Source organism: Asterias amurensis, chromosome 17 (genome assembly GCF_032118995.1).
Source record: "Asterias amurensis chromosome 17, ASM3211899v1".
Taxonomy (NCBI): Eukaryota; Metazoa; Echinodermata; class Asteroidea; order Forcipulatida; family Asteriidae; genus Asterias; species Asterias amurensis.
Window position 1 is genome coordinate 13738508 of NC_092664.1, and position 14078 is coordinate 13752585.

The 14078-nt window shown below is 40.2% G+C and overlaps 1 protein-coding gene across 1 annotated transcript; it reads right to left on the minus strand.

Moving 5' to 3' along the window:
• Positions 1–11778: 11778 nt before the first annotated feature.
• On the minus strand, positions 11779–12813 carry LOC139950133 (somatostatin receptor type 2-like). The gene has a single exon (XM_071948760.1). The coding sequence runs from the start codon at positions 12811–12813 to the stop codon at positions 11779–11781; it is 1035 nt and encodes a 344-aa protein (XP_071804861.1).
• Between the last annotated feature and the right edge of the window lie 1265 nt (positions 12814–14078).

The following is a 14078-nucleotide window of genomic DNA, read 5'->3' on the forward strand; positions in this document are numbered from 1 at the left end:
TGTACTTCCGGATTAACCGGAGATGTAGCCTTGATCAAGGCTGTTGACGTACTGTTCCCCGGCCCGGTTCGCGGCACACGCATGCAGTACATTCACAAATGTACATTACCATACATTGTACAGCGAGAACAGTACAGCGTAGTCGTGAGAACGGTCGTGTCTTTGTATTTTCAACCTCATACACGTGGCTCAAACAACAGCCTTGATGGGTTTGTAAAGCTTTATCGGAATTCCGATAAACGGGTATTCATGATGTGGGCGTGTCATTCTAAACATTGGCCAATCACAGGCGCGATTGAGAATGACGTATTACTGCTAGCAATCATGCCACATCCATGTGTGTGTACGCTGAACGCTAGCTGTATATGTAAATGTAGTGTACTACGTGCTTTTTATAGCAGTGTCGGGAGCGTGGTGTATATTAGCTATGATTGTAAGGGTTCTGAATGCGCTGCCGGACGGGTGAGCCGGACATGACTCGCCCGGTCGGTAATGGTGTGGAACAACTTCGAACAACTTCCGTTGTCTTGCGTTTCATTATAACACGAGGACTATAATTACAACGTAGCTGGTAGATTTGTCCCTGAATTGGAAGCGGCTGTACTATATAAGTGTAACGTTGTAGTGTAGTACTAGTTGTATGGCAAGAGTTAGTTTATGAAATAGAACTTTATTTAGATGTTCAGCCACACGCCATCTTCTACCGTCTGTCGACAACACATATTTTCGATCCCCAACTTTGATTTACCGCGAGAAACGTAATGAATAATGTATTTCTACATTAAGACAAAATAAACAGTTGGGTTTCTTATCTCATCTGGTCTGTGTTTTTGCTTCAAGGGGATGGGGTGTGTTGTACTGTCATATGCACAACACCTAAGAATTCTTACCAAGTAGCCATCTTGCCGGAAACCCATGACACCTGGATACTTTTTTAACCTTTCTCAAACACATTTCACATGGTCTAATTTCCTTCCTTCTATTTCTAAACCCATGATTGATGCATTAAACGCGGCTGTTACATTTTGTTGAAAGTTTCTGTAGTTGTGTTGCAAATTATACACCATTGATTTCCAGCGACTTACAGTTTTGTTTTACTAGTAGGGATTTCTCCCTTGCCCGCCGCCATTATTGCAACTATACTACAGCCACTGCTTGTTTAATACGTCGACGAGCACATGTGTGCGAGTGCTTGCGGAACAACGTTGTGATTGACATCGCAGCGAGAGTTTATAGGTCAACCAACAACCAATGAGAACGGGTTGTTAGTAAACATTAGCATAATGAGCTCCGCCCTAAATTTTGGCAGATACAAAACCATCAAGGCGCTACTTGGGAAGACCCATGTACCGTAAGTGTACCGTATACTGATGGTACATGTACATAGTACGTATGTGTACATACGCTGTACACGTATATGCACTGGGTTATGTATGGGGGTGCGCTGGCGGAATTCAGTGATGGGGACTGGGATTTTGCAGATCGCGGCTGGCTGTAGCGCCTTGATCAAGGCTACCGGAGATGGGACCATTTTTAAGAACCATACAACCGATTTTCAAACCTTTTTTTTCAGTTACAGACTCCTTTGCATTAAATATTAACTTTTAACAATTGTGACCCCTTGTTGACCTCTACTTCAGGGTCAACCGGAAATGGGAAAAATCTCAAGAACTACACCACTAATTTTCAAACCCTTTTTCACTTAGAGACTCTTTGAGCAAATTTTTGACTCGCATAAATGGCCGATCTAAGCTTTTTGTGAAATCGGCCCGGGCCGGCCGGTTAGTCTGAGTGAGGACAAATGACCCAAATTGTTTTTGGCGTTCTTGGTATTTTGGTTTGCGGATTTCGTTTGAGCAGCCTTTGGGTGAACTTGTTCAAATTGTGCTGTTGTCTTTTTTTTATAACTTGTATGTGTTTGTAGTTGCTGGGCGCCTCTGAAAAACAGTGTTTTACTGAGAGGTTTAGCCAGGGTAAATAAGAAATAAATAAATTAATCAATTTTCCAGTTTGAATTTTTTTTCCACAGATTAAACTTTTGCACTTATCAGAAAGAAAAAAAAATCAGTTTGTCCTCGCTAATTTTATTTCCTCGTTAGTCAAAGGTCTAAAATGTACTTTCTCATCACACGGCCAGACCTGTGAGTCAAATTAGTGACTGTTAGGCATGTCCGAAGGGAAACACATTATTGACTGCCCCTATACGCATCAATAGGCAACAAATTGTGCACCAAAATATTTACTTTTGTTTTGAAGATTCCCTTAGATTTCCCCTAAAAGCTTCAGCACAAAAGTTTGCTTGGGGATGTGCAATAATAGCTTTGATTGTGAATTATTATAATAATAATAATAATAAAATATAAAAGTCTGGAGGATCTGTGCTTCAATTTTGGAGGGAAATTTGGCTTTAAATTTGGTCCTATTTAGGTGTGGATCTTGTGGAGTGGCTCATGAAAGCTGGCAGCAAGTCGATTTTGGAAAAACATATCATTTTGTGTGTGTGTGTTTTTTTTTATACGGGAGAAAGTATTATTAACGTTGCCATGCGTAGTTAAGATATTATTCATGAACATCCGGTTTTTCATAGTTTATAATAGGCCTAAACCATGTTTTATGGTGGTTCAATTTTAAAGGAACATTCGGTCGAGTTGATCTTTAAAAAGCGTTTGTAACCGTTTGCTATATGAAATACATGTGGTTGGAAAGATGATTTAAAGTAGAATACAATGAACCACACAAATTTGCCTCGAAATTGCGTGGTTTTCCGTTTACTTCGCAAACTTACACGGTCGGCCATTTTTATTACTGGAGTCAAAAAGTTGAAGCCCATGGCCGACCGTGTTATAGTCGACGAGGTAAGAGGGAAACCACGCAATTTCGTGTGATACTTGTGTGGATATCCTACTTGGAAAATATCTTTATATTCATATGCATTTTATAACAAACGGTTACAAACGCAATTCAAAGACCAATCCAATCATGGAGGTCTACCTCCATGATCCAACCAAGTCAACGTGTTCCTTTAAAGGAACACGTTGCCTTGGATCGGTCGAGTTGGTCCTTGAAAAGCGTTTGTAACCGTTTGTTATAAAATGCATATGGGTAGAAAGATGTTGTACAAGTAGAATACAATGATCCACACAAATATGCCTCGAAATTGCACGGTTTTTCGCTTACCTCGTCGACTAACACGGTCGCCATTTATGGGAGTCATTGACTCCCATAAATGGCCGACCGTGTTAGTTAGCACAGTAAAAGGAAAACCACGCAATTTCGAGGCAAACTTGTGTGGATCATTGTATTCTACTTTTAAAACATCTTTCCAACCATATGCATTTTATAAAAAAACGGTTACAAACGCTTTTTATAGACCAACTCGTCCGATCCAAGGCAACGTGTTCCTGGCCATCTAACAAAAGCATACATTTGCCTAACTCAGCTTCCATGCGATTTTGAAATATTGCCTCAATATCAGTCCATAATGATAAACGTAAACATTATGACTTTGATAAGCTCATTCATTTGCATATTTTATTGAGCTAATTCTGCTACTTAAAATGTGACACAATCACGTTGTTATGTCTTGTGACATAATGTTACTCATTTTGCAGATAATCTGTGCCTATTTCACAATGTACCGCTTCCTTAAAGACACTGGAAACTATTGGTAAGTGTCAAAGTCTTCTCACTTGGTTTATCTCAACATATGTATAAAATGACAAATCTGTGAAAATTTGAGTTCAATTGGTCGTCGAAGTTGCGAGATAATAGAGGGAGCTATTTCTCACAATGTATTGCTCGCTATACCAAGTAATTTCTTTATGCGAACAATTAATTTGAGTAATTACCAACAGTGGCCACGGCCTTAAACTGAAAGTCTGAGGCAGTCCTGTATATTATTAATACAAAATAACTGGACATGCACCACAGCATTGTCGTTATCTTTGGCAGAGTGCTCAAATACTTTTAAAACTGCTTATCAGCACAACAGTCAGCTCAGCGCGAAATAATTTTGCTTACCAGAATAAGTTAACCAGCCAAACTACAATGACACATCCATTTGTGATTGGTATCCTGCTCATTCATATTTCTGCTTAGCAGAGGACTAACAAGCAATACTTTTCTGGAGCAGCTCTTTGATATTGGGGCCCTTGATTGAATGAGGGATTGAAGATCATGCCACGCAGACACCATGTGACCTTTGTTTACAATAAGTGTGACCTTGCACATTCTTTCAGTATTCTGGCAGGCACAATACTACACAGGTCCTATGGGAAAGTTGACATTTTGTGTCATAAATTCCACATAAAACCAAGAGTTGTTGAAAGTAAAAGCTGGACAAGTTTTTAAATGTGCCTCCTTTCATCATATCAAAAGTTGATAAGAATTAGACAGTGCATCTCCATAAAATGTAAGATTTTATATTTTCTTCCATTGAGCTGTGTACAAATCATGCCTGCAGAGAGGCTCTGTGGCTCTTTTGTAAACATGTGATGTCTCATGTCACATCGTCTATAAGAAAGCTGACACACACACACACACACACACACAGTGAAGATTATGGTGAATTCATAAGTGACTAATTAACAATTAATAAATACACGAATTTTTATAGTGATTCATGATGTTTCAAAGCGCTTTCCAAAAAGAAAATAACACAAACATTTCTTAACCCCTCAACCTATACTCTCAAAACGTCCGGTGCGACAGGAGATTCCGCCCCCCCCCCCCCCCCCCCCCCAACAGGAGATTATGTCCCACATGGCGAAGTGTAGAAACTACTTCTGATAGGGCCCTCTTTTGAATCATCCTCTTGAATCATGTTAATTTCACTTAATGGGGGACCGAATCTCTGGCGTACTGAACTCCCTGAGAAATGACCCGGCTCTGGGTCCCATGTGAGCCCGACCTCCCCCTGGGTCAGTATGACGCAGAAAATGAGCCCGAAAGCTCGTGTGACTATTTTGAACTAGTTTCCGTGTCTAACGGAAACAGATTATGCACTGGGTTGTAAGCCAGTACACAAGGCATTCAACAAAGCAGCTTTTAAGCTCATCTAACGAAACGTTTTGCTACATAAACACAGGTAACCAGCCAAAACAACATCATAAGTACATATGTGACTGGTGCCCCACTCATAGTAAAAACACTTGTCTTAGCAGTACTTTCTGCTGAACAGCTTTATGAAACTGCGTGGGATCGGCGTCCGGATTCGGACCGATTGTGGTCTGAGGGTATATTAAGTGTATTCAATTATATTTCCCAAAACCTACTGTAGGCCATACTACTCCTATAGACTCGTGGACAAGTCGTTAAATGTTTGTCGCGGTGATAGCGTTCCGACTCTCCCCGCGATTCTCGCGGTATCTTGCGAGACTGCTGGCCCTGCAAGACTATAATGGGTAGTAGACTTCACCCAAGTTGTTGTGATATTATCAAAGTAAATATTCACACAACTCTAAGCCCCGTCCATAAATGTGCACTTATGTCAATGTTGGCCCAACGTTGGCTCAACGTTGGCTCAATGTTGGCTTAACATTTAACGTGATCGTGTTATCAATATAACCATGGAGGAATAATGATCTAACTGTTTTTTCGGGATTACTGGCATTTGACTGTCAATTCCTATAAAAAACTTCAGCATTAGCGATGATTCTGACCATCAAACTTGTCCTATAACTAACAAACAAAGACATTTAACCTATTTTATGACCAGACAGACACACTTAACCACATTTTGGTCATATCCCCTAACTCATTTGTCGTAGTATGATTCTTGTTATAAATGGTTTGACGACGAAACATCAGACCGCTGACCTAATTCCAACATATAACTGCGCAACGTTTCAACACAACTCCAACGTTTTCCATTTGAAAGATTTGTCTGTTTGCAAAAAAAAACAAAACACAAAACATAAACAATCAAACAAGCAAACCAACTCCAAGTGCATGCAGTGTACCAACGTTCTGTTTCCAATGGTGTCCCCAAAATGATTGGCAATCAATATGAAACCCGATCACTTATTTGAACATTTCTGCCAGACCTTTGTTTTGTGATTTATATTGTAAAACTGTTTAGCTGTTCCGACCTACTGTCGGAAAAGGTATTTTTTTCGTCGAGACTGTTACTATTTTTTTAATTATTATTTTTTGTTTCCGCCTAAAACCTCGAAAGATTTGTGCACGTTTTTTCTTTGAAGTCATATGGACACTATTGGTGATTACTCAAAATAATTATTAGCATAAAACCTTCTTTGGTAACGAGTAATGGCGAGAGGTCGCGATTGTATAAACCATTGTGAGAAACGGCTTCCTCTGAAGTAATGTAGTTTTAGAGAAAGAAGCAGTTTTCCACTAATTTGATTTCGAGACCTTAGATTATAGAATTTGAGGTCTCGAAATCGATGAAAGCGCACAACTTCGTGTGACAAGGGTCATTATTATCTCGCAACTTGGACGACCGATTGAGTTCAAGTTTTCACAGGTTTGTTATTTTATGCATATGTTGAGATACGCCAACCAATAGTGTCCAGTGTCTCTAAGCCTAATATTATCCTAAAGTATAAAGATAAAAGAGTTAAATCGTAAAAAAAATTAAAGCTTTGTAAATTAGCTTTACGCTAAACGTAATTTTGGTTTATAATTCTTAGTTAATTAACCATGTGATCTTCATTTGCATATTTATTTAGTAAATCTTAGCAGCGCCATATCTCAAGAAGTTTACTACCGAGTCAATCGGGAAGTTGGCCCTTTTTTGTTTCAGTTACCTTCACAATCAATTTTCATTTTTTGTTTCAGTTATAGACTCCTTTTAAATGTTTACTTTGAAAAGGGACCGTGAGCCCATGTTGACTTCTACTTCTGGGTCAACCTGAATTGGGACCAGATCTCAAGACCTATACAACCTATTTCAAGCTTGTTCCAGTTTCCGCGACCCCATGTTGACCTGTACTTCCGGATTAACCGGAGATGGGACCATTTTTAAGAACCATACAACCGATTTTCAAACCTTTTTTTTTCAGTTACAGACTCCTTTGCATTAAATATTAACTTTTAACAATTGTGACCCCTTGTTGACCTCTACTTCAGGGTCAACCGGAAATGGGAAAAATCTCAAGAACTACACCACTAATTTTCAAACCCTTTTTCACTTAGAGACTCTTTGAGCAAATTTTTGACTCGCATAAATGGCCGATCTAAGCTTTTTGTGAAATCGGCCCGGGCCGGCCCGGTTAGTCTGAGTGAGGACAAATGACCCAAATTGTTTTTGGCGTTCTTGGTATTTTGGTTTGCGGATTTCGTTTGAGCAGCCTTTGGGTGAACTTGTTCAAATTGTGCTGTTGTCTTTTTTTTATAACTTGTATGTGTTTGTAGTTGCTGGGCGCCTCTGAAAAACAGTGTTTTACTGAGAGGTTTAGCCAGGGTAAATAAGAAATAAATAAATTAATCAATTTTCCAGTTTGAATTTTTTTTTCCACAGATTAAACTTTTGCACTTATCAGAAAGAAAAAAAAATACAGTTTGTCCTCGCTAATTTTATTTCCTCGTTAGTCAAAGGTCTAAAATGTACTTTCTCATCACACGGCCAGACCTGTGGGTCAAATTAGTGACTGTTAGGCATGTCCGAAGGGAAACACATTATTGACTGCCCCTATACGCATCAATAGGCAACAAATTGTGCACCAAAATATTTACTTTTGTTTTGAAGATTCCCTTAGATTTCCCCTAAAAGCTTCAGCACAAAAGTTTGCTTGGGATGTGCAATAATAGCTTTGATTGTGAATTATTATAATAATAATAATAATAAAATATAAAAGTCTGGAGGATCTGTGCTTCAATTTTGGAGGGAAATTTGGCTTTAAATTTGGTCCTATTTAGGTGTGGATCTTGTGGAGTGGCTCATGAAAGCTGGGCAGCAAGTCGATTTTGGAAAAACATATCATTTTGTGTGTGTGTGTTTTTTTTTTTATACGGGAGAAAGTATTATTAACGTTGCCATGCGTAGTTAAGATATTATTCATGAACATCCGGTTTTTCATAGTTTATAATAGGCCTAAACCATGTTTTATGGTGGTTCAATTTTAAAGGAACATTCGGTCGAGTTGATCTTTAAAAAGCGTTTGTAACCGTTTGCTATATGAAATACATGTGGTTGGAAAGATGATTTAAAGTAGAATACAATGAACCACACAAATTTGCCTCGAAATTGCGTGGTTTTCCGTTTACTTCGCAAACTTACACGGTCGGCCATTTTTATTACTGGAGTCAAAAAGTTGAAGCCCATGGCCGACCGTGTTATAGTCGACGAGGTAAGAGGGAAACCACGCAATTTCGTGTGATACTTGTGTGGATATCCTACTTGGAAAATATCTTTATATTCATATGCATTTTATAACAAACGGTTACAAACGCAATTCAAAGACCAATCCAATCATGGAGGTCTACCTCCATGATCCAACCAAGTCAACGTGTTCCTTTAAAGGAACACGTTGCCTTGGATCGGTCGAGTTGGTCCTTGAAAAGCGTTTGTAACCGTTTGTTATAAAATGCATATGGGTAGAAAGATGTTGTAAAAGTAGAATACAAATGATCCACACAAATATGCCTCGAAATTGCACGGTTTTTCGCTTACCTCGTCGACTAACACGGTCGCCATTTATGGGAGTCATTGACTCCCATAAATGGCCGACCGTGTTAGTTAGCACAGTAAAAGGAAAACCACGCAATTTCGAGGCAAACTTGTGTGGATCATTGTATTCTACTTTTAAAACATCTTTCCAACCATATGCATTTTATAAAAAAACGGTTACAAACGCTTTTTATAGACCAACTCGTCCGATCCAAGGCAACGTGTTCCTGGCCATCTAACAAAAGCATACATTTGCCTAACTCAGCTTCCATGCGATTTTGAAATATTGCCTCAATATCAGTCCATAATGATAAACGTAAACATTATGACTTTGATAAGCTCATTCATTTGCATATTTTATTGAGCTAATTCTGCTACTTAAAATGTGACACAATCACGTTGTTATGTCTTGTGACATAATGTTACTCATTTTGCAGATAATCTGTGCCTATTTCACAATGTACCGCTTCCTTAAAGACACTGGAAACTATTGGTAAGTGTCAAAGTCTTCTCACTTGGTTTATCTCAACATATGTATAAAATGACAAATCTGTGAAAATTTGAGTTCAATTGGTCGTCGAAGTTGCGAGATAATAGAGGGAGCTATTTCTCACAATGTATTGCTCGCTATACCAAGTAATTTCTTTATGCGAACAATTAATTTGAGTAATTACCAACAGTGGCCACGGCCTTAAACTGAAAGTCTGAGGCAGTCCTGTATATTATTAATACAAAATAACTGGACATGCGCCACAGCATTGTCGTTATCTTTGGCAGAGTGCTCAAATACTTTTAAAACTGCTTATCAGCACAACAGTCAGCTCAGCGCGAAATAATTTTGCTTACCAGAATAAGTTAACCAGCCAAACTACAATGACATATCCATTTGTGATTGGTATCCTGCTCATTCATATTTTCTGCTTAGCAGAGGACTAACAAGCAATACTTTCTGGAGCAGCTCTTTGATATTGGGCCCTTGATTGAATGAGGGATTGAAGATCATGCCACGCAGACACCATGTGACCTTTGTTTACAATAAGTGTGACCTTGTACATTCTTTCAGTATTTTGGCAGGCACAATACTACACTGGTCCTATGGGAAAACTGACATTTTGTGTCATAATTTCCACATAAAACCAAGAGTTGTGAAAGTAAAAGCTGGACAAGTTTTTAAATGTGCCTCCTTTCATCATATCAAAAGTTGATAAGAATTAGACAGTGCATCTCCATAAAATGTAAGATTTTATATTTTCTTCCATGGAGCTGTGTACAAATCATGCCTGCAGGGAGGTTCTGTGGCTCTTTTGTAAACATGTGATGTCTCATGTCACATCGTCTATAAGAAAGCTGACACACACACACACACACACAGTGAAGATGACGGTGAGTTCATAAGTGACTAATTAACAATTAATAAATACACAATTTTTATAGTGATTCATGATGTTTCAAAGCGCTTTACAAAAAGAAAATAACACAAACATTTCACTAACCCCTCAACCTATACTCTCAAAAAAAACGTCCGGTGTGACAGGAGATTCCGCCCCCCCCCCCCACAGGAGATTATGTCCCACACGGCGAAGTGTAGAAACTACTTCTGATAGGGCCCTCTTTTGAATCATCCTCTTGAATCATGTTAATTTCACTTATTGGGGGACCGAATCTCTGGCGTACTGAACTCCCTGAGAAATGACCCGGCTCTGGGTCCCATGTGAGCCCGACCTCCCCCTGGGTCAGTATGACGCAGAAAATGAGCCCGAAAGCTCGTGTGATTATTTTGAACTAGTTTCCGTGTCTAACGGAAACAGATTATGCACTGGATTGTAAGCCAGTACACAAGGCATTCAACAAAGCAGCTTTTAAGCTCATCTAACGAAACGTTTTGCTACATAAACACAGGTAACCAGCCAAAACAACATCATAAGTACATATGTGACTGGTGCCCCACTCATAGTAAAAAACACTTGTCTTAGCAGTACTTTCTGCTGAACAGCTTTATGAAACTGCGTGGGATCGGCGTCCGGATTCGGACCGATTGTGGTCTGAGGGTATAATAAGTGTATTCAATTATATTTCCCAAAACCTACTGTAGGCCATACTACTCCTATAGACTCGTGGACAAGTCGTTAAATGTTTGTCGCGGTGATAGCGTTCCGACTCTCCCCGCGATTCTCGCGGTGTCTTGCGAGACTGCTGGCCCTGCAAGACTATAATGGGGTAGTAGACTTCGGCAACCAGCAGTTCGCGCGAGAGCAGTGATCTCGCCACAACTCGACTATCGCACCGCGTGGGACCATTAACGACTTGTCCACAAGTCTAATCTACTCCTAGCGTGACGATGATGGAGAGTTATCGGAACATTATAAGAGACGGCGGTAAAACACAGAACAGTCAGAGTGAAACACAAAGCTATACTAATAATAATCCGTGAATGAATCGATAGATAGGCCGTGTCCGAGTAATGGCGGCTCTAGCAAAGGCTAGACTCCCGCGCCATTATAATGCGTGAGGATGTCACGCAGGTCTCACGCATTATAATGGCGCAGGTCTCACGAGACCTCTGTTGCCCCTGTTCTTTGCCTTGATGCCCATGGCCTTCACAAGCTAATCATAAGGTTTTGCAATAAAAGTTACAAAATGGAAATTGCATTGCCCTCTTAAAGGTAAACTGTAATGGCCTGGTGCGTACAAGTATAAGTATAAACATCTTTTTAGGACCACCTTTAATTCGTAACCGACTGCATCCGCAAATTCGGTTATGGTGCAACAGGGGATAATGTCCCAAGGAGACTCTGTTTGTCCCCGCCCCCGCCCCCCCCCCCCACCGACCCCGACCCCCTTACGGAGAACTGCGTACAGATTTCTTCTCACAGCGCCCTCTTTTGAACTGGCCTCCTTCAGCCCATGAACCAGATGTGGAGTGAATCTCCGGAACCACAAATTTCTGCATGTTAGAATTGCCATTCTCAAAAAATCCGTATGTTATATTTAGGGATTCCCTTTTCTAAATCGATTACAAATAAAATTATCCAATAAAAAGCACAACGACAGTGGAAATTTCGTTAGCAGAAAACTAGTTTGCCTTTGGGAAATATATTTCCCTATAGTTATAATAAAGCATCAGCCACCGGCCCTATATAGTCTCTGTCTCAGCCCGTATCGGCCGTGCTGGTTGTGTCCTCTACCCCAACAATGTTTTTAACACACGGACACATTGTAGCTTTCATAGCCCTCCTGAATTTCTTATACTTGACGGCGTAAATCATGGGGTTCACCACCGAGTTCAGAACCGTGGTTGTCCTGAAGATGTTACCGATCTGAGAGCCAGTGAAGTCAATAGAGACATCAAAGAGGAGTAAGACATTCCCCATCTCAGACGGGAGAAGCAAGATGATGAAGAGAGTGGTGATGATAAGGAGGCTTTGGACTACTTTACGGCTTGCCCTGTGCATCTCTGCTGCCTGCTGACCTGTCCCCTGGCGGTCCTGGTGCATTGCTCCGTCCCGTAACGTTTTGATGATTTTGTAGTACGCCCACAGCAGGAAGATCAGCGGTAAGACGAAGCTGACAGTGAAAGATTTGATGAACATCATCTTCGCGAACCAAGGAGCTCCCAGGCCCCGAAAATCGCAGTCGTTAATCTCAGCATTGTAGTGACACCGTATCGGAAACTCCAGTTCGAGAATGAAGGCGAGCGTCCATGCTGACGCAGCGAGCATCAGCCCCCGGCGAACCGTGAAGGCCCTGGCGTAGACAAACGGGTGCACGATGGCCAAGTAACGTTCGAACGTCACCACGACTAGGTTGAATGCCGAAGCGAAAAACGCAGACCAGAAGAGGTGGAGATTCCAAAACAGCCGGCAGTAAAACTCACCGACGAAGCCGCTGCTGATGTTGACCGGGAAGGGGTGGCCTTCCGCCACAAACATTGTGGTTATAGTGAAGAACAAACAGCAGAGGAAATCTGACATGGCCAGGCTTGCGATGAGATAGTGGGTGATGTCGTGGAGGAATTTCGACCTGAGCACGGTCGTGCAGACGATCGTGTTTCCCGCCAAGCCGATGATACCTACGATGAAATTGATTACGATGAAGAAAGTGTTGACTGCATTGTTGGTTGTGTTTGGTAGACCTGGAACAATGGTAGAACTTGTTTCATCGAAAGTTGAATAATTGAGTTCCATTGTGAGAGAAACTGTGGCTCCGGATTCTGCAAAGAAAATCGTTTAAATGTTAGACCAGTTATGACAATTTTCGAAATAAGGTTACAACTATACTAGTCTCTTGAAAGGGTTCAACGATTAGACTCAGTTCAATCAGGGCCCAATTTCATAGAGCTGCTAAGCACAAAAATTAGCTAAGCATGAAATTTCTTCCCTGATAAAATTAGGATTACCAGCCAAACTTCCATCTGTTACATATAGTGCTTGTTACTGGTATTCAGCTTTTGTTTGCTTATCCTGAAAATCACATAGAAATTTGGTTGGTAAACCTGTTTTTATCAAGGAAGAAATTTCATGCTAAGCGAATTTGTGTGCTTAGCAGCTCTATGAAATTGGGCCCTGGTCTGATCTTTTCGGGGTCTATATGAACGTAAAGGTCACATCTGTACAACTTAAACAACTGTCAACTTTGAGCAGTTAGTATTAAATTTGCTTGCATTGCGTGATTGAGTGAAGGTTTGTTAAAGAAACACGTTGCTTTGGAGAGGGCATGTATGTCTACCTCCATGGATCGGGCGAGTTGGTCCATGAAAAGCGTTTGAAACCGTTTGTCAAAGGGTGTATGTAACTTTTGTAGAACAAAAAACACAATGTCCACAGATTTACAATAAACTCACACAGTTTGAAGATAATGATAGTAGAAAACTTCCCTGAAAATATTACGTGCTGAGGCGCTGCAGTTTTGGGGAAATGAGTAAAACAATGTCTTGAAAATAATTTTCATCTCATGAGACGAAAATTATTTTAAGCATTTACAAACGTATTTTCATGACATTGTTTTACTCATTTCTCAAAAACTACAGCACCTCAGTAAGTAATATTTGAAGGGAAGCTTTCCACTATCATTATCTACAAACCCTGTAAGTTTAATGTAAATCTATGGACATTTTGAAAAGGTACCCAAATCATTTATAAAAAATGCAATGGTTAGAAAGATGTTTAAAAAGTAGAATATAACGATCCGTACAAACATGCCTCGAAATTGCATGGTTGTCCTTATGCGTCATGAACTTAAAGGAACACGTTGCCTTGGATCGGACGAGTTGGTCAAAACAAAAGCGTTTGTAACCGTTTTTTATAAAATGCATATGGTTGGAAAGATGTTTTAAAAGTAGAATACAATGATCCACACAAGTTTGCCTCGAAATTGCGTGGTTTTCCTTCTACTGTGCGAACTAACATGGTCGGCCATTTATGGGAGTCAAAATTTTGACCCCCATAAATGG

Bases quoted from the DNA above. Each gene is read 5' to 3' on its own strand.
- LOC139950133 (XM_071948760.1), bottom strand. From the start codon at position 12,813: ATGGAACTCAATTATTCAACTTTCGATGAAACAAGTTCTACCATTGTT.